This window comes from Rhinoraja longicauda, chromosome 2, assembly GCF_053455715.1.
Source record: "Rhinoraja longicauda isolate Sanriku21f chromosome 2, sRhiLon1.1, whole genome shotgun sequence".
Lineage (NCBI taxonomy): Eukaryota > Metazoa > Chordata > Chondrichthyes > Rajiformes > Arhynchobatidae > Rhinoraja > Rhinoraja longicauda.
In genome coordinates this window covers 42584530-42610325 of record NC_135954.1, presented here as the reverse complement: position 1 = coordinate 42610325, position 25796 = coordinate 42584530, and the positions used below count along the sequence as shown (strand labels likewise).

The 25796-nt window shown below is 43.0% G+C and overlaps 1 protein-coding gene across 6 annotated transcripts in view; it reads right to left on the bottom strand.

Annotated features, from left to right (window-relative positions):
- The window catches only part of LOC144604083 (E3 ubiquitin-protein ligase HECW1-like), a 316240-nt gene that overhangs the window by 187833 nt on the left and 102611 nt on the right, over nt 1–25796 (bottom strand). For all 6 annotated transcript variants that reach the window (XM_078418197.1, XM_078418215.1, XM_078418186.1 and 3 more), the window contains one exon: nt 23103–23210. In XM_078418197.1, coding sequence (XP_078274323.1) covers nt 23103–23210 — 108 coding nt within the window. The remainder of the gene's footprint in view (nt 1–23102; nt 23211–25796) is intronic.

Here is a 25796-nt window from a genome sequence, read left to right as displayed (position 1 = left end):
AGGGCCTGAGTTACAGGGAAGGTTAAGCAGGCTAGGATTCTAATACTTGGAGGGTGAGGGGTGATCTTATGTCATAAGGAATAGGAGTAGAATTAGGCCATTTGGCTCATCAAGTCTACACCACCATTCAATCCTGGCTGATCTATCTCTCCCTCCTAACCATAGAGGTGTACAAAATCATGAAAGGAATAGATAGGGTAGAAGCACACTCTTGCCAAGTGAAGAGGAATCAAGAACCAGAGGACACAGGTTAAAGGTGAGGGGGGAAAGATTTTATAGCAACCAGAGGGGTAACTTTTTCCTACAGAGGGTGGTGGGTGTACGGAACGAACTACCGGATGAGGTAGTTGAGGCAGGTAGTATCGTAATGTTTAAGAAGCATTTGGACAGGTACATACAGAGGACAGGTTTAGAGGGATATGGGTCAAACACAGATAGGTGGGACTAATGTAGATGGAACATGTTAGTCGATGTGGGCAAGTTGGGCCGAGGGGCCTGTTTCCACACTGTATGATTCTTTGACTCTCTCTGACAAATAGAATATTTCCCATGCTTGTGCTAATATGTCTCCAGTGCACACTTATCTTTGGGGATCCATTGTGGCATACATGCATAAGTTGTCCTGATCCAAAATGGTGCAACCCTGCATGTGGACAGGTCCCAGTACAATGTAACACCATCAAGTGGGTGGGCAAGAACAAGGATCTTCATGCAACTGTTATACAATGATTGGATATTTTATTCCATTCCATTCTACTTAGCTGAAAAAAAAGAGGCTTTTGGATTGTCCCCATATCCTGACATATTCATAATCTGTATTCAGGCAGGAATCCAGAACATCCTGACAATTATAGGAAGGATTGCTGACATTTTGGAATTTCTCTGCATGTTGAAGCATGCTGAATGCCAATCAAGTTGTCATATCCATGTGAAAAGTACTATCAGGAATTGATTGTGAAGAGTAAATAAATCAATTCATCAGATTGTATCTTCAACTATTTTCCTCTTCAAATGGAAAATGTCCAAAAATGATTTCAGGGTACTATTGGGCCTGGAGAGTTTGAGTTACAAAGTAAGGCTGGAGAGGCTGTGACTTTTTCCCTTGTACATAGGAGACTGAAGAGTGACCTTATAGAACTATATAAAATTATGAGGGGCATAGTTAAGGTGAATAAGTACAGTATTTTCCCCAGGATAGAGATGTGAAAAATTAGAGGCATAGATTTAAGGTGAGAGGGGAAAGATTTAAAAGGGACCTGAAGATCATAAGTAATAGGAGCAGAATTAGGCCATTCGGCCCATCAAGTCTATTCCGCCATTCAATCATGGCTGATCTAACTCTCCCTCCGAACCCCATTCTCCTGCCTTCTCCCCATAACCACTGACATCCATACTAGTCAAGAATCTATCTATCTCTGCCTTAAATATATCCACTGACACGGCCTCCACAGCCTTCTGTGGCAAAGAATTTCACTGATTCGCCACCCTCTGACCAAAGAAATTCCCTCCTAAAAGAATATCCTTTAATTCTGAGGCTATGACCTCTAGTCCTAGACTATCCCACTAGTGGAAACATCCTCTCCGCATCCACTCTATCCAAGCCTGTCACTGTTCTGTATGTTTCAATGATGTCCCCCCTCATTCTTCTAAACTCCAGCGAGTACAGGCCCAGAGCAGGCAAATGCTCATCATAGGTTAACTTACTTATTCCTCGGATCATTCTTGTAAACCTCCTCTGGACCCTCTCCAGACCTAGCACATCCTTCCTCAGATATGGGGCCCAAAATTGCTCACAATATTCCAAATGCGGCCTGAAGGACAACATTTTCACACACCGACTGGTACTTATGTGGAAAATACTGCCAGAGGAAGTGATAGAGGCAGGTATAATTGATATTTAAAAGATGCTTTGTCAGGTTTTTTGACATGCTTTGGACTGGGATGGGAAAGGTTTGGGACAGTTAGGCAACTTAGGCAGCGTAGATGAATTGGGGCTTCTTTCCATGATGTAAAGCTCTATGAATCTATGACTCTTCATTATTGTCCTAATTCATTCCCTTGAATTCTAAATCCCTTCCAATATTCCTCTATATTTGCACATGAAGCTGTACTAGGGTGATGAGTAAACTTCAGAAAATTAAAGGCAAGTGCTAACTGCAGTCATTTGAACATTAGACTAGTATTAAAGCCCTTTGCGTTAGAATACATCCATATAGGGAATCTATGTGTAGCCATGGGCTGTTAAAACTTTGCACATACGGGAATGGATAGGGATTTTGTGGTTTTACCTGACCATATTTGGTGGTCACATCATGGCTATGCAGAACAATTAGACAGAAGATTTTGAGATGAGGAAAAATTGCTTGTGATAGGTTTGGTTTATTCCAACCAAAAACTTTATCATACAATTCATGCAATATTAATTTCATTGGTTTTGTGTGGAACTGCTAGCATTTCATTAGCTTAAGATTTATAAGCTTGAGATTCCTGTGCAAGTGGAGACAGACAGGGAATAAATAACCCCCCCCCCCCAAAAAAAAGACACAAAGTGCAGGAATGACTCAACGGATTAGGCAGCATCTCTGGAAAACATGAGTGACATTTCAGATTGGAACCCTTCTTCAGACTGATTGTGGTGATGGTGGGTGGGGGGTGGGGGTGGGGGGGGGGTGAAGAAGAAAACTGGAAGAGAGGAGGGGCAGGATAAAGCTTGGAGAGCGATAGGTGGATAGAGGCACGGAGAGTTTTGATAGGCAGATTGTTGGACATAGGGTGGAGATGAAAAGACAAAAACTGTGAGATAACGATGTAAGAAGTGTGAAATGTGAAGTCAGAGGAAGGAATATAGATGGGAGGGGACGAGGAAGAGGAGAAATGGGAGCGAGTCCTCGGTGGGACACAGGGAAGAGGGGGACCAAACTTGCTGGCAGCTGGTTGCCCACCTTTCAATAGACAACAGACAATAGACAATAGGTGCAGGATTAGGCAATTCGGCCCTTCGCGCCAGCACCGCCATTTACTGTGATCATGGCTGATCAGCCACAATCAGTACCCCGTTCCTGCCTTCTCCCTATATCCCTTGACTCCGCCATCTTTAAGAGGTCTACCTAACTCTCTCTTAAAAGGAATCAGAGAATTGGCTTCCCCTACCTTCTGAGGCAGAGGATTCCACAGATTCACAACTCTCTGGCTGAAAAAGTTTTCCCTCATCTCTGTTCTAAATGGCCCACCCTTTATTCTTAAACTGTGGCCCCAGGTTCTGGACTCCCCCAACATCAGGAACATGTTTCCTGCCTCTCGCGTGTCCAATCCCTTAATAATCTTATACGTTTCAATAAGATTCCCTCTCATCCTTCTAAATTCCAGTGTATACAAGCCTAGTCGCTCCATTCTTTCAACATATGACAGTCCCGATGTCCCGGGAATTAACCTCGTGAGCCTATGCTGCGCTCCCTCAATTGCAAGAATGTCCTTCCTCAAATTTGGAGACCAAAACTACACACAATACTCCTGGTGTGGTCTCACTAGGGCCCTATACAACTGCAGAAGGACCTCTTTGCTCCTCTCCTCAACTCTTGTTATGAAGGCCAACATGCCGTTAGCTTTCTTGACTGCCTGCTGTACCTGCATGCTTACTTTCAGTGACTGATGAACAAGGACACCCAGATCCTGTTGTACTTCCCCTATTCCTAATTTGACACCATTCAGATAATAATCTGCCTTCCTGTTCTTGCCACCAAAGTGGATAACCTCACATTTATCCACATTAAACTGTATCTGCCATGCATCTGCCCACTCACACAACCCTGTCCAAGTCACCCTGCATCCTCAAGGGACCCGTTAATCCCTACTCTTTGTTTCCTGTCTGCCAACCAATTTTCTATCCATGTCAGTACCCTTTCCCCACATGCACTGCAATGCTGTACTCCTCTTTCACTCTAACCGAGGAGCAGACAATTTTGGCAATTATCCTGCTTTTACATTGGGAAAATTGGGCAAAAGAACCGGTGCTGGATTAGAAAAAACACAAGAAATCTATTGAGTAATATAGCAATGTAGATCTACAGTAAGTATTATGTAAGTTAGTCTTCCTGAAATTAATTGTTTCATGCAATGGCTTTTTTAAATGTCTTTACTACTCTTAAGTATTCTTGTTTAAACCATTATTTTAATTTTAATTATTTTTAGTTGTTTTTGAATGTTTTCAAAAGTCATTGATATTTATAAATATTGCCAACTTAGGCACTTATCTTAGATGGGTGTGTGGGTTACCCAGCTGTCAAAGTTTCTTTCGTTTTCATGGTTGAGGTATTGTTTTGGTCCTCTCAAATGGCAGTAATAACGCGTTTAATCTCTGTAATGATGCAAGGATTTGCCACCGAGTACTGGGCCAATATTCTGGAGCAGGTTGGTTCCAAGACCTCCTTTAAAAGGTAAGTGTGACCTCACACTGTTGATCAACAGAGTTGGTGACTTGTCCCTAGAAGGGAATTATAGGCTATCACTTTAACCATTGTACGGGTCAATCACTCAAATCTGATAAGATAATATTCACACATAAATCTTTTATGTACCTGCAGAAAACATGACAGCATTTATCCACTCCTGGATTTGCGCATTGTGATTTTTTTCCCCCAAAGTGCACCTTTATGTTAAGGCATAAAAGCAATTTTGGATTGGCACTTCATCTTGCCGAGAGAAATGGTCGAGCAGTGCTGGCATTTTGCCTTAAGTCCACTCTAAATTTAGCCAGTTCAATTTTTTAATGTCAGAGTCTGCCAAGAGTCACATCTTTCATTTTATTGAAAATGTCATCTTTAGTGATAGTGCTTTTAACACTGTGTGTACATATGGGGACCCATAAATAAAACTCTTTGCCTTACAATATGGATGGGAGAGCAAAAAGAACGCTGCTTTCTTAATTATGTATATTAATGATTTGGACAAGGGGATTGAAGGCTTTTGATAAAGTCCTTATGTACACTACTGGTTGGCATCACACATTTTGGTTTAGTAGGCTCCAATACGTACTCCATTAAAAAAAAACAGCTGTGCATTAGAAATGTCATACTAACACCAAAATAACTAATCCTAAGTGATATTTGCTAATTAAGAGAAGACATTTGGCCATTTACTGGATAACATAATTTGAATTTTCTGTCTACAATCTTTAAGCCCCAATTAGTACAATTGTAATAAATGTACTGATGTCCACATGTTGATTGTCTCGCACGTAATGTTGAAGGCAGTGACATTCAGCACGAGTTGATGTCATTTTGCTTGACATGCAATTAAAATCTTTCCAGAGTAAAATCCTTTCTGAAATCTATAAATATAGCACAGTAAAATAACTGAGTGGAAGTTTGTGCCGTCAAGGTTGTCGATGAAAACATGCTCTGGCTATTTTCCCCATGAGACATCATTATTTGCTCTTTGGGAAATAATTTGGAAATCTGAAAGTACCCTAGATTATTCAGCTGGGGATGTTTTTGACACTAATGATACACATTAGGTATAACCTTATAATTTTGACTTTTGACTGGGAATATTCACCTGCCTGATTGATGCATGTACCAGAAATTTAGGTTCGGATATCGAACGATTTTACAACTTTTTAAATTAATGGTCAGAAATTGGTTGTGGGGTTGTTGGATTTCGAATTTGCACAGTTGGAAAGTTGCCTCTGTGATCGCATCAAAGCACCTTTCCAGGTAAACTCCAGTGGGAGAATCTGAGAAAATGAATGATTAGTTATTTTAAGATTAATCAGCAGAAGAAAATGGTCAAAAATTTAAACTGCAAATATGAGAAATATGCTGCAAATATGAACAAGGATTGGTAGGACAGTCACAAGCAAAAGGTAGGTAAATGTTTTACATGCAGATTATTTGTAAAAGCTCAAAAGAGAATTTGGGATGTTGATATAGAACACACAACATCTGCATAACCAGCAGTTAAACACATCTGATTTTAATTATTTTTAACTTGGTTGAAAATGAAATCTGGGGACTCTTGACAGGCAGTCAAGCTATTATGGCCAAAGTTTAAATTTTCCTCAAGGGCATTGAAATTCTAGCGTAAACCATAAACCCCATATTACAAGGGAGGATGATGGAGAAATTCGGGTGAAATGGATTCCTTCTTGAATGTGTTATTTAAAACAATATGCTTTTAATTATTAAAGTCTGTGTTAATAATATGTAAGTGTTATTGGAGATATTCAACAACTGTTAAAAAGCCTTTCTGCTCCTTGGCCTAGGCCCACAAGTCACAAGGAGATGGATTGGATGTCCAGTGTGGTTTTGCTCTTTGTATCCAGAAGAAATGTGCATGCAAAGACTGCAGACAGCAAGTCTGAGCAGCAAGCTGGGAGCAGGGCAATCCTCCTAATATTTCCTTTCTGTCCAGAAGCAGGCTCCACTTCCCTGTGGCTACTACAACACCCCATTCCATTTTTGGCTTGGCCGAATGTATTCAGTGGTCAAATCAACATTCTCCAACATTCAGATATTTGGCCAATCAGCGTCACTTCACCACCAGATCATGCACAAGATTTCTTATGATGTTCCATCAACAAAACATTATAAATGGTTAAAGTGTGTAGCCATGATATTAAAGAGTGTTTTTATCAATAATGAAGAGTTAAAAATCACACAGCATTTTTGCCTAGGCAGGAAAAGGTAAAAGAGAAAGGACAAATCAGCACAAATGGACTAAAAATAGAGAATAGCTTTAAACAAAATTATTAACTGTTGGAACCATTGCAGTTCCTCATCTATATCAATGATTTGGATGCAAATGTATACGGCATGATTAGTAAGTTTGCAGAGAGAATTAAAATAGGTAGTATAGTTGACAGTGAAAAAGGATATCAAATACAGCGGGATCTTGATCAACTAGGTAGGTATTCCGAGGAATGACAAATGGCATTCAATTCAGATAAATGCAAGTAGTTGTATTTTGGGAAGTCAAACCAGGGTAGGACTTTCACACTTAACTGTTGGGCTCTAGGAAGTGTTGTAGAACAGAGTTCCCTGAAAGTGGTGTCACAGGTAGACAGGGTGAAAATGGCATAGGAAGTAAATGCAGAGGCTGGTTTATACCAAAGGTAGACACAAAATGGTGGAGTGACTCAGGGGACAGGCAGAATCTCCGGAGAGAAAGAATGGGTGACTTTCCAGGTCGAAATCCTTCTACGGAATGAAAGTTAGAAGAGAGGGAAGCATATCTTGACGAGATTTTTCCAAAGTAAAAAATTGAGAAAAAGACAGTGCGGGGCCCGAAGCACCCTGAGGCTTGGTGTCCAGAGCCCAGAGCACAGAGCCCAGAGCACAGGGCCCAGAGCCCAGAGCACAGAGCCCAGAGCACAGAGCCCAGAGCACAGGGCCCAGAGCCCAGAGCACAGGGCCCAGAGCACAGAGCACAAAGCCTAGAGCACAGAGCCCACTGCTGGTGCACGATCTGGAGCACCGTGCAGCTCGCAGCAGACCAGCCGTCGGCTGGATGTTGAGATGAGGTAGTATTTGATGGACTGAGTTGAGAAATAGGAGAGCCAAGAGACGACGTTAAATGTTGGTCGATAATGACCTGATAAATGAATAGATTGGAGTAAGTATGTACATATAAATTACCTTTTTAAATGGACTGACTGGTGAAGGTGTTGAAACAAGGAAATGCAGGTGCTGGTTTACAAAAAAAAGACACAAAGTGCTGGAGTAACTCAGTGGGTCAGGCAGCATCTCTGGAGAACATGGATAGGTGAGGTTTTGGGTTGAAACCCTTCTATGGACTCTCTCAGGGTAGGTGCTCCAACTGCTGCAATGCCACCGGAAAAAGTTAAGAAGAATGGGAAATGGTGGTGAATGAACGAGCATCCCAATGAGTCCTTCAGAAAGTGGACAGAGACAAGGTGAAAACATAAGGTGTATAAATTCATGCACAGGGACCTTTTCTCAGGGTAGGGGAATCAAGAACTAGAGTAATGTTGAAACCAGGAAATGCAGGTGCTGGTTTACAAAATAAGACACAAAGTGCTAGAGTAACTCAGTGGGCCAGGCAGCATTTCTAGAGAACACGCATAGATGATGTTTTGGGTCAAGACCCTTCAGACTGATTGTGCAGCACAGGGAGAGAGGTGGGGCAGGACAAAGCCTATAGGTAATAGGTTAATATAAGTGGGGGGGGGGAGGGGTTGATAGGCAGATGGTTGTGCAAAGAGTAGAGATAAAAAGATAGGTGTGAGACAAAAGAATTGAACAGTTGCGAATTGTGAAGCAAGAGAAAGGAATGTAGGTGGGAGGGGAAAATATGCATGTCCAGGTGGGGTGCAGGGGAGAGAAGGGGGTGAAGATAAAGGGGGGGGGGGTCAGATGGGGGAAGGAGGGAGAGGGGAGGATTATGTAGTTACCTAAAATTGGAGAATTCAGTGTTCATACCATTGGGTGTTAAGCTACCCAAACAGAATATGAGGTGTTGTTCTTCCAGTTTGCGTGTTACCTCACTCTGTCAATGGAGGAGGTCCAGGACAGAAAGGTCAGTATGGGAATGGGAAAAGGAGTTAGAAGGGTTGGCAACCTGGATATCCAGCAGGCCTTAGTGGAACGAATGCAAATATTCGGCAAAACAGCCGCCGAGGATATAGGTTGAAGGTGAGAGGGGAAAGATTTAATAGGAACATGAGGGGCTACGTATTCACATAGAGCGTGGTGGGTATATGGAATGAGCCGCCAGAGGTGGTAGTTGAGGCAGGTGGTTAACAGCATTTAAAAGACATTTGGACAGGTACATGGCTAGGAAAGGTTTAGAGGGATATGGGCACAGGGACACAGGGAAATGGGACAATGTGACATCTTGGTTAACATGGAAGAATTGGATCAAAGGTGCGGTTTCCACGCTGTGTGAATCTATGGGAAAGGTAAAGGAGGAGTATTTAGTTGTCACAGAGGTCCAAACATTAAATCTGTCTTTTGGATGCTCTGAAATGCTCTGCTTTAATGCAAATCTTTTCTGGCTAAAACTCACTTCCCTTTCTCCTTGCCCCGCTTCTTTCTCTCCTTCCCCTCATCTACACCTCTGTTCTAAGCATGGGAAAATTGATTGTCATTGCATTAAATATGAATGTAAAGATTATACTTTCGAGCAAGAAGAACATTCCCATGTGTTGCTCATTTACAAAAGAGTTAAAATAAATCACAATGAAACCTTTGGGCAGAGGCAAGCTGAACTAATTCTAAGAATTCAGCCTTCTCCAGTTTTTCTCCAGTCATCATTGAGGCAAACTCCCCCCATAAATTGCTTATTAATGTTCTAAAGTGAACCAACTGGGAATTTTCAGGTTGCTTGCATGCACAGATAAAAGCTTTCGTTCGTAAAAAAGTTCTCAGTTTTAATGAGTGACCCTGCAGTGCACCAGACTGCTTGCTGAGAAAGTGAATCTAGCCCCATAATGTTGGAACAGCAGAAAATTAAACACCCACTGTCTTAGTTTCTCATATCAAAAGGCTCCAAATACTGAAGGAGCTATAGTCGCAGAGAGATACAGCAAGGAAACAGATCCTTCAGCCCCTGATGCAATTCTACATTAATCCCATTTTTAATTTGCCTTACATTCTCATCAACTCCCCCAGATTTTACCACTCACCTACATGGAGCAATTTACAGTGGCCACTTAATCTACCATCCTGCACATCTTTGGGATTCAAGAGGAAGTCAGAGCACTTGGAGGAATCCCATAGGGAGAATATGTAAACTTCACAGAGGCAGCACCCAAGGACAGGACTGACCTTGGATTGTGAGGCAGGCAATGATTTTGCATCAGCTCCCACTGGCCTTGGCTAAACATCTACTGGCTGCTGAGTGAGACAGTAAAGTCAGATTCAAGAAGACCTTCTCATTGAAACAATTCATTTCAGCTCCACGTGTTGATTGCAGAGATGACCACCTCACAGGGATGTGAAACAGTGAGACGCTGGAGATTCGCTTTCAGTGTTGCGGATGGGGGAACATCAATAACTGATCGAGGATGGGCTAATAGTGCACTGAACCTGCAACAGATAACAGTTCAGCACCTGGGACAATGGTCATTTTAAGGAGAGGATTGCCGTACAGTTTTACTAACTGCTCTTAAAATGTGGGAGAGAACGGCTGAAAGGTTTTGAGGGCTGGAGAAGTGTGTCAAGAGTTTGAAAACATGGTGCCCATTTCGAGAAATGTCTATTTTGTATGTGGCGCGCATCCATGGTATCAGGAACTATAGAGTCGCAATAAACTGGTCCCAATCCTCACGTAGAGTAGGGAATCAAGAACCAGAGGACATAGGTAAATGGTATATTGGAAAAGATTTAATAGGAACCTGAGAGGCAACTATTTTTACACAAAGGGTTGTAGGTATATGAAACAAGCTGCCAGAGGTAGTTGAGGCAGGAAATATCATAATGTTTAAAAAACATTTGGACAGCAACATGAATAGGATAGGTTAGATAGGATAGAGGGATACGGGCCAAACGCAAACAAGTGGGACTAGTGTAGATAGAGCATGTTGGTCGGTGTGGGCAAGTTGGGCCGAAGGGCCTGTTTCCATGCTGTATGACTGCATCTATCAAACTTCTTGCCCTTTTGCACTACTTCCCTGCTAGCATTCACATAAGTGTATTCCATAAAATCTTCCAGAATAATAGCTGTAAAATATCCATGACATGATGTCCAGACCAGTGGATCTGACGAAGAATCTTTAACCTAAAACATTTTATTCTGCTTCTCTCTCCAGACCTGATAAGTATTTCCAGCATTTTCTGTGCTATTTAAGATTTCTAACATCTGAAGTTATACTTTGATTTCCAACTTGACCAGCATTAAACCAGCATTTGCGTTTCCCGGTTTAAACCGGCATTTGCAGTTCCTTCCTACACTGTTTATGTCTTGTTGCCCTGTTTACAGTGCAGAAGCATTTAGCTTGCTGGCAGTATTCCTACCTTTGAGTTAAATGAGGTAGGATTTCAACAGCGATTTAGGGTAAGTATTGACAAGCAGAGAGAGGACCTCTGGCTGCAAATTGTGGGTTGTAATGAACTGGGATCCATGCAGTGTGTAAGTCTCCCCATTATCATCGAATATGTTATGGGTACTCAAAATTCTCTTCTGCTACAGATCTAATCATACTATAAGCTATTGTAAAGCTATCATCATGAAAGCATGGGCACAGCACAGTGAACCAGAGTGCACATCCTTTCACTACTTCAACCTATTCTCCAAATGATGAACGAACATTGAAAATGTCAGCTATTGCCTACTGGTTGCTTCCTGTGGTGATATCAGTGCGCTGGCCCTCAACTGACAACAACTGATGAAATTTGGACACTTTAAATCCAATCTCCCAATATATTTCAAACAGATAAGCTCAATGTTTCAAACAGATAAGCTCAATGAAGCAAAAACGTGGCCGGAGAGCGGGGGTGCAGGCCAGGCTACGGAGGGCCCCACAAAGACCATCCCTACCAAGCATCTTTCTCGCCAATGTCCGGTCACTCTCCAACAAGCTGGATGAGGTAAGGCTATGGATCAACACCCAGCAATCCCTGAAAGACTGCTGTGCGCTGATCTTCACAGCGAAGATGAGGAAGAACTTTTTCAGTCAGAGAGTGGTGAAGGTGTGGAATTCTCTGCCTCAGAAGGCAGTGGAGGCCAGTTCGTTGGATGCTTTCAAGAGAGAGCTGGATAGAGCTCTTAAGGATAGCGGAGTGAGGGGGTATGGGGAGAAGGCAGGAACGGGGTACTGATTGAGAGTGATCAGCCATGATCGCATTGAATGGCGGTGCTGGCTTGAAGGGCTGAATGGCCTATGCACCTATTGTCTATTGTCTATTGAGACGTGGCTCAACGCGCTGGTTCCCGAAGGGGCTGTGGAGCTAACGAACCGGTCACTACAGTGGGCCGATAGAACAAAGGACTCCGGTAAAAGCAAGGGCGGTGGGCTCTGTATCTACATTAACAATGACTGTTAACAACCACTCCGCAATAGAGCTACTGTTCCCCAGACCTGGAGTACCTACTGCTCAAATGTATGCCGTTCTATCTGCCGCGGGAGTTTACTGTGGTCATCATCATGGCCGTATACATTCCCCCACAGGCTAATGCTAACCTAGCGCTAGCACAGCTGCACTTGGCCATCAGTAAGCAGCAGGATGCCCACCCCAACGGTGCCTTCATAGTTGCCGGGGACTTTAATCAGGACGACCTACGAGCCACGCTCCACAAATTCCACCAGCATGTACAGTGCCCTACCAGGGGCTCAAACACGCTGGATAAGGTGTACACCAATCTAAAGGGCGCCTACAGAGCTCTCCCCTGCCCACCCCTGGGACAATCCGATCACCTCTCACTGCTTCTACTGCCCGCATACAAACCCCCCATCCACAAGACCAAACCTACAATAAAGACGGTCAAAATATGGCCCGAGGATGCCACCCTACAACTCCAGGCCTGCTTTGATCGCACCGACTGGGACCTGTTTGCACAGCAGGCGACCTGCGGTTCAGAGGTAGACTTGGAGGAGTAGACATCCACTGTGCTCTCCTACATCAACTGCTGTGTGAAGAATGTCACGGAGGACAAGGAAATAAAGATGTTCCCAAACCGGAAACCCTGGATGAATAAGGAGGTACAGAACCTGTTGAGGGCACACAACAATGCCTTTAAATCTGGTGACACTTCAGCATACAGTGTTGCCAGATCACACCTGAACAGAGGTATTAAAAGGGTCAGACACCCACAGGCAACGGGTGGAAGACCACTTCAACACCACGGACACCAAAAGCATGTGGCAGGGTGTCAGGGACATCACTGGCTACAAAAGCAGCCCTGCCTGCCCCCACAGCGATATGACACTGACCAACGAGCTTAACACCTTCTTTGCCCGCTTCGAAACTGGCAAAACCACCTTGAGTGGAAGAACCCCAGCCGAGGCGGAGGGACTGGTCTTGCAACTGAGCACACAGGAAGTACAACGCGCTCTGCAAAGGGTCAACCCACGCAAGGCTGCAGGCCCGGATGGAGTTCAAGGAAGGGTACTTAAGGACTGTGCTGAACAGTTGGCTGAGGTATTCACCAGGATCTTTAACCTGTCACTATCTCTGGCTACGGTTCCCAAGTGCCTGAAGTCGGCTACCATAGTGCCGGTGCCGAAAAAAGCAAAGATCACCAACCTGAACGACTACCGTCCGGTTGCCCTACCTCCTATAGTCATGAAGTGCTTCTAAGGCTGGTCCTCTCACACATCAAATCCAGCATCCCTGACTCACTGGACCCACATCAATTTGTATACAGGGCAAATAGATCCACAGAGGACGCCATCTCTCTGGCTCTTCACACTGTCCTGACTCACCTGGAGAGACAGGGCATGTACGTGAGGATGCTATTCATTGATTATAGCTCTGCCTTCAACACGGTCATCCCCACCAAGCTCATCACCAAACTCCACCAGCTAGGCCTCAGCTCATCATTGTGCGACTGGATCCTGGACTTCCTGCTGGAGTGACCGCAGGCAGTGAGAATGGGCCCGCACCTGTCCTCCACTATCACCCTGAGTACCGGCACACCACAGGGCTGTGTTCTGAGCCCCATGCTCTACTCCCTCTTCACACATGACTGTGTTCCTGCATTCGACACCAACACCATTGTCAAGTTTGCAGACGACACAACGATGATCGGGCTGATCACCAATGGTGATGAAACAAAATATAGAGCGGAGGTGCAGAACCTGGCAGACTGGTGCTCTGATAACAACGTCCCTAAATACCACCAAGACCAAGGAGCTAATCATCAACTTCCATAGGTCACATAACGGGAAATACGCCCCGATCTTTATCAACGGGGACAGTGTGGAGAGAGTGTCCAGCTTCAAGTTTCCGGGCACTCACATTTCGGAGGACCTAACATGGTCCAATAACACTGCTGCGCTGGTCAAGAAGGCACAGCAACGACTGTTCTACCTAAGAACACTGAAAAAGTCTGGTCTATCCCAACAGCTGCTGACGACCTTCTACCCCTGCACCATAGAGAGCATCCTAACACATGGCATCCCTGTGTGGTACCTCAGCTGCACGGAGGCAGAAAGGAAAGCTCTTCAGCGGGTAGTCCATAGAGCTCAGAGGACCATCGAAACACAGCTACCAGACTTGGAGGGCATCTACAACACACTCAGAAAAGCCACCAGCATCCACAAAGACTCTTCACACCCCTGCAACAGTCTGTTCGAACTCCTTCCATCGGGCAGACGATACAAGGCCTTCTACGCCCGCACCTCCAGACTCAGGAACAGCTTCATCCCCAGGGCCATAGCTGCTATGAACCGGTCCTGCTGAGCCGGATGGTCAAAACGCACAGTGATCCGGCACAGATCTACTTGCACTTTATTCTGTCTTAAAACTGTTACAATTTGTTTCGTTGGGTTGTTGTTGTTTAAATTAATTAAATTATTGCATCGTATGGGAGGCGCATTCCCAATCTCGTTGTACCCCTGTACAATGACAATAAAGATATATTGTATTGTATTTAAACGGAACAGACTTTCATCCTCATTGGGCAAGAGTCTGAAATGTCTATTCATTGTGAAATCAATAGAATGAAAATCATGTGGGGATCTTCATCAGTGGACAACCCAATTTGCCAGGTTATTTGCCAATGAGAATATAAATATAACCCAATATGTCACGTATTTAGGATGCTAATCAGCTCCTGGGATATCTGTGCAAACTGTTGCTGGAACCCTGATTATTTGCAAAACCTGAGGAATAAATTCCTTCTTTGTACATTTTTATCTTTCTGTTTATAAAGATAAGAACATGCCGCATTTATTGTATTGTGAGCAATACAATGTATTGTTAACGTATTGTGAGCAATTGTGGACACCATATCTGAGGAATGGTGGGCTGGCTCTGGAGAGGGTCAAGAGGAGTTTACACAAATGATTCCATGAATGAGTGGGTTAACATATGATGAGCATGTGACGGCACTGGGCCTGAACTCGCTGGAGTTCAGATGAATGAGGGGGAACCTCACTGAAATGTACAGAATCGTGAAAGGCCTGGATAGAGTGGATGTGGAGAGGATGTTTCCACTAGTGGGATGTTTCCACTAGGAAAATGAGGAGGAATTTCTTTAATCAGAGGGTGGTGAATCTGTGGAATTCTTTGCCACAGAATGCTGTGAAGGCTGTCAATGGATATTTTTAAGGCAGAGATAGATTCTTGATTAATACGGATGTCAGGGGTTATGGGGAGAAGGCAGGAGAATGGGGTTAGGAGGGAGAGACAGATCAGCCACGACGGAATGGCGGAGTAAACTTGATGGGCCAAATGGCTTAATTCTGCTCCTATCACTTACGAGCTTATGAACTGATAATTAATAGCAGCCGTGCTGGTTAATCTGAATTTACGAGTGCCAAATAAATTAGCTTGTTATTATTGGCTTTATATGTCCAAACAAAAGGTCAAAAATTCACAAATCCACAAGCAAATTAAAATAAATTAAAGATGTTGACAATGTGAAAAATTATTGCACAAGTATTGATTGGTTTGGTATGAATCATACTGTAGGTCCCAATGCTTTAATTTTTAAAGGGCTGAATCATGCTGGATATAGCTGGCAGTTCCATAGCAATGCAACAGTGTTCAGCCATTTACACAGAGATCAATCTTCACCTTATGTAAACCCACGGTAAATCCAAGAATTATTGAGTGACAGATGGCAACACATCCACTGGAATCCAATGGCAGGGCCTCGTCTTGCTGAGATTCCTTTGCAGGACACTGGGGAATCCATCTCTCTGATTCCCTGCCACGTTCTTGGTGAAGAAAGGAAGACTGCATTCATTTGAATAGGGATTTGTTGGCTGTGGAACAGGGCTGTTTTTTTTGTTTAAATTTTACACGTCTAAAGTTGATATTAAGTGAATTAATGTTTATTATTGTCACGTGTACAATGAAAAGCGTTTGTTTGTGTGCAATCCAATCAAATCAGATATTACCATCCATGAATACAATCAAACCAAACTGAAGTATAAAAGTTAGAGTGAAGAGAAAGATACAAAAGTCAGAAAATATATTTCCCCGCATTTTCGCATAACAGTTACAGACAAAATCCCCATATGTTGCCATGAGGTCGGTTGCATAATTGGGGATATAACCAAACTCACGGAAGGATCATTCAGAAGTCTGATAACAGAGGAAGAAGCTATTCCTGAGTCTGGTAGTAGGTGCTTTCAAGCTTCTGTATCTTATGCTTGACAGGAGTGGGGAGAAGATGGAATAACTGGGGTGGGACAAGTTTTTGAATATAATCGCTGCTTTTCTGAGGCAGTGTGACATGCGGATCGAGTCACTGGTCTGTGTGATGGACTGGGCTACATCCACAATTGCAATGACTGGGCTCTACAACCCTATGTGGTAGGGAGTTCCACCAATTCACCATTGACTGGATCTACAACTTTCTTCCCATCAGTCATAGAGTTGTAGAGCTATGCAGCATGGAAACAGGCCCTTTGGCCCAACTCGTGCATGCCAAGCAAGTTGTTTATCCAAGATAGTCCACTTCTCTGCATCTGGCTCATATCCCTCAAAACCTTTCCTATCTATGTACCTGTCCAAGTGTCATTTAAATGTCATAATTTTACCTGCTTGTAAATAGTCCTTCTTAAAACTTTCTCTTTTCATAAATCTATGCACTCTAGTTTTAGATTTCCCTACCTCGTGGAAAAGACTGGCTATTTATACTATCTATTTCCCTCATGACTTCATAAATCTCGATAAGGTGACCTCTCAACCTTCTTTGCTCCAACACCTAGCCAATCCAACCTCTCCCTTTCACTCAAACCTTCCAGAACCAGTAACAACAGACAATAGACAATAGGCAATAGGTGCAGGAGTAGGCCATTCGGCCCTTCAAGCCAGCACCACCATTCAATGTGATCATGGCTGATCATTCTTAATCAGTACCCCGTTCCTGCCTTCTCCCCATACCCCCTGACTCCACTATCCTTAAGAGCTCTATCTAGCTCTTTCTTGAAAGCACTCAGAGAATTGGCCTCCACCGCCTTTTGAGGCAGAGAATTCCACAGATTTACAACTCTCTGACTGAAAACATTTTTCCTCATCTCCGTTCGAAATGGCCTACCCCTTATTCTTAAACTGTGGCACCTGGTTCTGGACTCCCCCAACATTGGGAACATGTTTCCTGCCTCTAACGTGTCCAACCCCTTAATAATCTTATATGTTCAAATAAGATCCCCTCTCATCCTAAATTCCTGTGTATACAAGCCTAGTCGATCCAGCCTTTCAACATACGACAGTCCTGCCATTCTGGGAATTAACCTAGTAAACCTACGCTGCACGCCCTCAATAGCAAGAATATCCTTCCTCAAATTTGGAGAGCAAAACTGCACACAGTACTCCAGGTGCGGTCTCACCAGGGCCACGTACAACTGCAGAAGGACCTCTTTGCTCCTATACTCATCTCCTCTTGTTATGAAGGCCAAAATTCCATTGGCTTTCTTCACTGCCTACTGTACCTGCAAGCTTTCTTTCAGTGACTGATGCACTAGGGCACCCAGATCTCGTTGTACGTCCCCTTTTCCTAACTTGACACCATTTAGATAATAATCTGCCTTCCTATTCTTACCTCCAAAGTGGATAACCTCACACTTATCCACATTAAACTACATCTGCCATGCATCCGCCCACTCACACAACCTGTCCAAGTCACCCTGCAACCTCATAGCATCTTCCTCACAGTTCACACTGCCACCCAGCTTTGTGTCATCTGCAGATTTGCTAATGTTACTTTTAATCCCTTCATCCAAGTCATTAATGTATATTGTAAATAGCTGCGGTCCCAGCACCGAGCCTTGGGGTACCCCAGTAGTCACTGCCTGCCATTCTGAAAGAAACCCATTTATCCCCACTCTTTACTTTCTGTCTGCCAACCAATTTTCTATCCATGTCAGTACCCTACCCCCAATACCATGTGCTCTAATTTTGCCCACTAATCTCCTTTGTGGGACCTTGTCGAAGGCTTTCTGAAAGTCAAGGTACACTACACCCACCGGCTCTCCCCTGTCCATTTTCCTAGTTACATCCTCAAAACATTCCAGAAGATTAGTCAAGCATGATTTCCCCTTCGTAAATCCATGCTGACTCAGAACAATCCTGTTACTGCTATCCAAATGCTCTGCAATTTCATATTTTATAATTGACTCCAGCATCTTCCCCACCACTGATGTCAGACTACCTGGTCTGTAATTTCCCATTTTCTCTCTCCCTCCTTTCTAATGGGATAACATTAGCTACCCTCCAATCCACAGGAACTGATCCTGAATCTATAGAATATTGGAAAATGATCACCAGTGCGTCCACGATTTCTAGAGCCACCTCCTTAAGTACCCTGGGATGCAGACCATCAGGCCCTGGGGATTTATCAGCCTTCAGTCCCATCAGTCTACCCAACACCATTTCCTGCCTAATGTGAATTTCCTTCAGTTCCTCCGTCACCCTAGGATCTCTGGCCACTAGAACATCTGGGAGATTGTTTGTATCTTCCTTAGTGAAGACAGATCCAAAGTACCGGTTCAACTCGTCTGCCATTTCCTTGTTCCCCATAATAAATTCCCCTGCTTCTGCCTTCAAGGGACCCACATTTGCCTTAACTATTTTTTTCCTGTTCACATACCTAAATAAACTTTTACTATCTTCCTTTATATTATTGGCTAGCTTACCTTTGTACCTCATCTTTTCTCCCCGTATTGCCTTTTTAGTTTTCTTCAAGTGAGTGAATATCATTCCTTACCAACAGAGCAACCCCACCTGTCTGGCTTTTCGATAGGTCGTATACCCCTGAATATTCAGTTCCCAGCCCTGGTCCTCTTGTAGCCATGTTTCTGTAATTCCCACAACATCATACTTGCCAATGTCTAACTGTGCCTCAAGCTCATCCACTTTATTTTTTATACTTCGCGCATTTAAATACAAAACTTTAACTTCGGCATTCACCTCCTCCCCTCTCTCACACCGGTCACCATTGGCCCTGGCCTTACTCTCTTATCCCATCGGGAGCTTTCCTTCCCATTTATTCTAGAGTCCTTTGCAATTTCTCCTGTATTTCCTTCCCCTTTAACTCCATCTTCATATTCGCAATTTGTCAACCCCTCCCCCCCCCACTACTTAGTAACATCCTCGTAAATCTTATTACACATTTTCCAATTCAATGATACCCTTCCTAAGGGTATCCTGAGACTATGACTCTTGATCTAAAACTTCCTCCCCCCACTCTCAACAAGGAAAATCACCCCCTCCTGCCAACTTATTAAACTATCATAATGTTGTATATTTTAGTGAGGTCTCCTCTTATTGTTCCAATCAAAGGTGAATGCAGTCCTAGAAGAATTTGCTTGGATAACTACTGTTGTGTCTCCATTTTAAGAGGTGCATCGTTTCTGAGGTAAGACCAAAACTGCACGTAAAATTCCAGGTGTAGCCTCACCAAGAACCTGTATCACTGTAGTAAGTCATCTTATTCCTGCATACAAAACCTCTTGCAATGAAGGCCAACATTCCATTTGCTAAATGTGTAGTTTCTACATTTATTCCATAAATGTTATCCATTGTCTATCCACAATTGTGCCCATCGTGAAAGTTCCCCAACATTTCATTGCTAACTCACTCATAACTTTCCAACATAATCAAAGACTTGTTCATTGCCTCTCCCTGCTCTTGTTTGGCAGAAGGTACAAAAAGCTTGAAAGTGCGCACCACCAGACTCAGGAGCAGCTCTTCCCCTTTGATATCAGGCTTCTGAACGGTCCTTCCATAAACTAAGGTACTGTCTGCTTCACATTTACCCTCTTCAGGACATTGTCAATGGAATTGATATTCTACAGTGCACTACGATGCTGAGAATTATCTTCTGCACTAAGTGTCTTATCCTCTGCTCTATCTGTTGTAATTGGGTTTAACCTGATTGTATTTATGTATGGTATATCTGATCTGATAGCAGGCAAAACAAAGCTTTTCAATGTACCTCGATACACGTGACAATACTAAACCTAAACCTATATTATCCCTTGCTACTATCCCAGTTTCACGTTGAATTTCTTCACTTTCCTTCTTCATGAAACATTCAACCCTGTTATGGCCACTCTTACTGAATGGACCCCACACAACAAGATTATTAACAATTTCCTTCCCATTGCACAGTATCCAGTCCATGGGAGCCTGTTTTCTGATTTGTTTTTCACTATACCGGTCTAAAATGCCAATCTATATGCACTCCAGGAATTCATCCTCCATATTATTATAGTTAATTTGATTTGACCTGTCTATGTTTACTGTGATTGATTATTACAGTAATGATTATTGTAATAATTTTGTTTCTTGCATTTCTGATTTCCTGTTTAATACCAAGCCTCAGATTACCAGGCCACCAACAGCTACGTTTGGCCAAGCCGACCCTGCAACACAGCCAGGACAACGGACCTTCATGGTCAGATCAAGATCCCTGCACTTACAACAACTGGCACTTGAAAATGGCACAATCTGGCGACTCTGTATGCTGACTCAGCGTACTACTGCTATACACTTGCACTGTATCTGAGAAGCTTATCTAATATAAGAAAATAACTGCAGATGCTGGTACAAATCGATTTATTCACAAAATGCTGGAGTAACTCAGCAGGTCAGGCAGCATCTCGGGAGAGAAGGAATGGGTGACGTTTCGGGTCGAGACCCTTCTTCAGACTCACGTATGTATACAGTGATACGCGCTGAACTGTATACAAAAATGAATTTCACCGTACCTCAGTACACGTGACAAATGAAGTACCATATCATAGCATTACTGTTGCTCTTTGGAGGCCTACAAATAACTCCCCGTGTGTTTTTGTTGTTGTTACTTGATGCTTCTTAGCTTCATCTTGAAGGATCTACATCTTAATGCTCTTTATCTTCTGTCAGAGGTGTTATAGCAGCTGATCCAGGAGACCTAGTTGCTGCTGAGTCCTCACGTTGCCTCACTACTCCAGAATCCATTGGCCCAGTAAGATTCCATCTAAGCATTGTACTGGGTTAATACAGATACAGGGATAATACTGATAGAGCTTCTGGGCAACAAATGGGATCCAGTGTAATTTGACAATATTACATATGACACTTAATTTTCTCACACAGACTGAATCATCTCCTGAGAATTTTAAATGTTTTGAAAAATAATTGTTTAAGTATCTTCAAGAAAAAATAATATGGTGATTTTCCATCTATAGTCTCACAATTTTGTCACTTCATCACAACTGTCTAAATATATGCTGCATTTTTAAATACCTATTTTTATTTTGAAACCTGACTTATTTACCATTTGTCATTGAGGAGGATAAGAATGTGGCTGTCCTCCAAAGTCACTTTATTCTTTCTAATATTTTGGCTGTTAAACTGAAATCTAGCTAAATATAATTTAATGAATTATGTTCAATGATACAAAATTCTATTTTAAGGATATGCCATTGATCTGCTGTGGATAACAACAAATTCTCGATATATAGCAGCTTCTCACAGCACAATTATACTCAGCAATTGCAACCTCTCATAGTACAATTATTGCACTATTCCTGAGAAACCACAGCTGGTCAAAGCCCTCAAGAACCTGAATAGAAAACTTTCCTTTGATGTTGCTGGAAGTGATAAGAAAAGTCACAAAAGATTACAGAAGCACAATGTGTGACTTTTTGTATTTGTTTGATTCTGTGCTACATGTCCAGGTGATGTCTGTGGAAAAACTGACATACAGGACTATCAGGACTATCATTGCTCAAACCGTTATTTTCCCATTCCCATTTCTGGGGTGAGTGTTTATATCTCTGCTAATGCTGAGTGTGTGAACTCCTAGTCCATTTCCATCAGGTAGAGATCTCAAACAATTTGCCACATTCATCACTCAAAAACGATATGAATATCAAATGGAAGGTATAGGAAAACCCAAGCTTACACAATGAACTTCTAAACATTTCTTGGCAGTGTTTATATGCTGCGGTGACCATTTTACTTAAATACGGCCAGTCAGCAATCATAAGATAGGAATTGATAGAATAAAAAAAGAGAAAGTTCATCTAGTTTGCCTGATACTATTCTGACGGTTGTATGAAGCAGCAAAAATGTTGTTGATTAATCACAGCAATTAATCATCGGCAATTAATCTCTAACTGATCCAGAAATACCATGACCAATGGCAAGGTATTGCTGTCGCCATGTACTTTAAAAAAAATCCAGTGTATGCAGAAGCATATTCAGCAAGAGCACTCAGATAAAGAAAGACATGTAGGCAAAAATGACAAAGTTAGACCAAACCTCTGCAGTAAACTGGACCTGCTTAGTTATACTTCATGCATTCACAACATCCTAATGCTCTTTGATTTGTGACTTGACAGCTGGTGCTTGTAATTTAGCAAATTGACACAGCACTTACTGCTCCAGAAAAAAACGCTTTGCACCTCAAGTGCCTCATTTCATTCAGTCCTGCTGTATGCAGTAAAAACCTGCCTATTCTGCTGAAGGAAGGAATGAGGGAGGCTGACAACATCAGAAGGAGCACTGTTAGCAGAATACTTAAAGGAGTGGACTGCAGTTTGAACCTTGTGGTCACTACCAAGCCACCAAAGACTACAGTGGTTGTTGCAATCATTTTCGACTTTGCACATTGCAATCCCAGTTTCCAATGGCCTGCAGAAATCAATATGACCTGTAATGCATTCCTGTTCTCCAGAAGTGAACCACACAATCTAAATGTCTTTGATCTGTATACATTATCATGAAATTGGGACTGCTAGGAACAAAAGAATGTTTTGCAGCTAATTTTTTCCAATTTTTATTTTTATTTTTTAAAACCACTCTTCAGTGTTGAGGCAGAAGATTTATCTACTCTTCATTTTTAATGTGGCACATCGGACACAAGCAATCTAAACATGTTTTCTTTACATAAACCATGTCAAAGCACAGCGTGTACAATAAACAAGTGAAAAATAAAGACTGTGTTCTTTAATAGTGATTAGCATAGTCAGTGATTGTACTTACACTCCACAAAATAGGAACTTGGCTCAATTTTCCAAATGATCTGTCCTTGGTGTGAACCATTAACCCCACGGTTTTTGTAATCTAGGAAGTTTTCAGAGAGAACCTCATCTGTAATTGAAAGGAAACAAAACTTGCAGTGTTATTATATAAATGTCACATCTCAATCGCAGTATGTCATGTCTAGCTGAATTTGAGGCAAGCAGCAACCTTGGCCACTTCAAGGAAAGAACAAAAAATAAGTAAAATCACAGCAAGGCCATAATCTGGTTGAGGGCTTGAGATGACAACAGAATCCATGAGAATAAAATCTGAGTAGTTGACAGATACGAACCCTGAGGTTAAAAAATGCCCTATAAATTACGCTTTGCTATTTTATTTATAAGATACACCAAATTAATAGCCTGTGGCAGTAGGACGTTATCGTATTTTCAGTCAGGTATGACAGGCTGGTAGCACAGCTGCTCACTATATTATGTGTTTCCTTGCTGAATGATGATGAATAAATGTGACATTTTTCTTGCACATTTATTGAAAAATAATGTTTAGTTAACCACTAGGAAATTTACTGTCCAGTGTTAAAAACACAAGTAACTGGGAACATTTATCTTCTTATAAGCTAAGGTAATAGTACAATTAATATAGTTTTTTTAAGACTTCAATCTTTTGAACGTGTTTATACATTATCAACCACCTTCGGTAGGCTAACCAAGTGGGCATGGAAGAACAGGAAACTCACAATCAAGACCAAGATAATTGTCTACAAAGCGTAAGTCTTGAGCACGTTTTAGCACAGCAGTGAAACTTAGATGACTTACTGACATCAAGAACGGAAACTAAATAATTTTCATTTCCGCTGTCTTTGTCACATCCTGGGAGTTTCTTGGCAGGAAACAATCACCAGTCAACCTGCCCTCTCCCTGACCAACATGCCTAGCATCCCTGCGATCCTCAAGCAAAAGTGTCTCTGCTAGCTTGGGCATGAACACAGGATGGAAAATGGATGGATCGCCAAAGATATGCTATATGGGGTGGTTGCCAATATAGGGAGACCAAGAGGAAGGCCAATCCTTCGCTACAAGGATAGGGTTAAAAGAAATATGAAAAATATTAACTGACACTGACAACTGGGAAATGGCCACTGAGGACCAGGGAAGGTGGAGAAAGTATCTCCAGGCTGGTATGAAGCACCATGACACCATGTGGTTCAAGACCCTGGAGGCCAGGCGCCAATGCCACAAAATAGTCAATGGCAACAGCAACACATTTCCCAATCCAACGGCCTGAGACAACTTCACTTGTGGCTTACTGTGATTTTTTTCTCCACAAGTACTGCCTGACCTGCTAAGTATTTCAAGTATTTGGGAAAAAAACTGCAGATGCTAGTTTAAATTGAAGGTAGAGACAAAATGCTAGAGTAACTCAGCGGGTCAGGCAGCATCTCGGGAGAGAAGGAATGGGTGACGTTTCGTGTCGAGATCCTTCTTCGAGTACCTTTTTGGTTTTACCTCAGTCTTCATATTTGACCAAGGATGTCAGTAATTGCGCTCTCGTAAGAAACGAAGAAGCTCTATTTTTATAAGGCATTTATGTTCACACTTCCAGCACTCATCAGTACGTTATGATCAAGAGCGAGGGCTCTGCTTTAATTTATTTTTCCTTTAATCCAGGAATTCGTGCACTTTTAATACCACCATCACCACTTTTATTCAGCATAGCAGAAGATTGTTTCATTATCTCGATGGCACAGTTTTAAAGCACCAAGCTCAATGCTCTGTGGATGTTTCCGGGAGGCCTGGCTCAGCTGCCGCGATCTCCAGCAGGACCGGGAACCCGTGGGAAGGCTCGCAGTCGGCAGGACCTCGTGGTCAGAGGGACCTCGTGGTCGGCGGAACATCGGCCAAATGCTCGCGGTCAGCAGGTTCTTGGCTGAAGGTGCATGATCGGTGGGGCCTCACCCGAAGGCTCAGCTGTTTAAGGTAGTTTAGTTTAGAGATGCAGCAGGGAAACAGGCCCTTCGGCCCACCGGTCCACGCCGATCAGCGATCCCCACACATTAACACTGTCCTACACCCACTAGGGGCGATTTTTACATTTACCAAGCCAATTAACCTACAAACCTGTACGTCTTTGGAATGTGGGAGGAAACCGAAGAATGTGGGAGAAAACCCACGCAAGTCACGGCGAGAACATCCAAACTCTGTACAGACAGCACCCGTAGTCGAGATTGAACCCGGGTCTCCGGCGCTGCATTCGCTGTAAGGCAGCAACTCCACTGCTGCGCTACCATGACTGCCCAGGCATCGGGAACCCGCCAGAAGGCTCAACAGACGGCGTAACCGGGAAGAAGTTGAAGAGGTCGGGCATGAGGGACAAGAACCGAAAAGAGGGTGAACCGTTGTTATGCCTCCAGCACCATCAGGTAGGCTGCAGGAGGCGCCCCTAGGACACAAAGATGCCGGTCTAGGAGAGGGACATCAGTTTGCGGGAATTGTTCCAGTACTCAGAGCGAGTGGGCCGACTGAACTTTGAATAATGGCGTCAATAATGTTGGTGCCTGCATGTGTAATATATGCAAAATGAATTTCACTGTGCAGTTGCATATGACAAACTGTGGCCCCTGGTTCTGGACTCCCCCAACATTAGGAACATGTTTCCTGCCTTTAACGTGTCCAATTCCTTAATAATCTTATACGT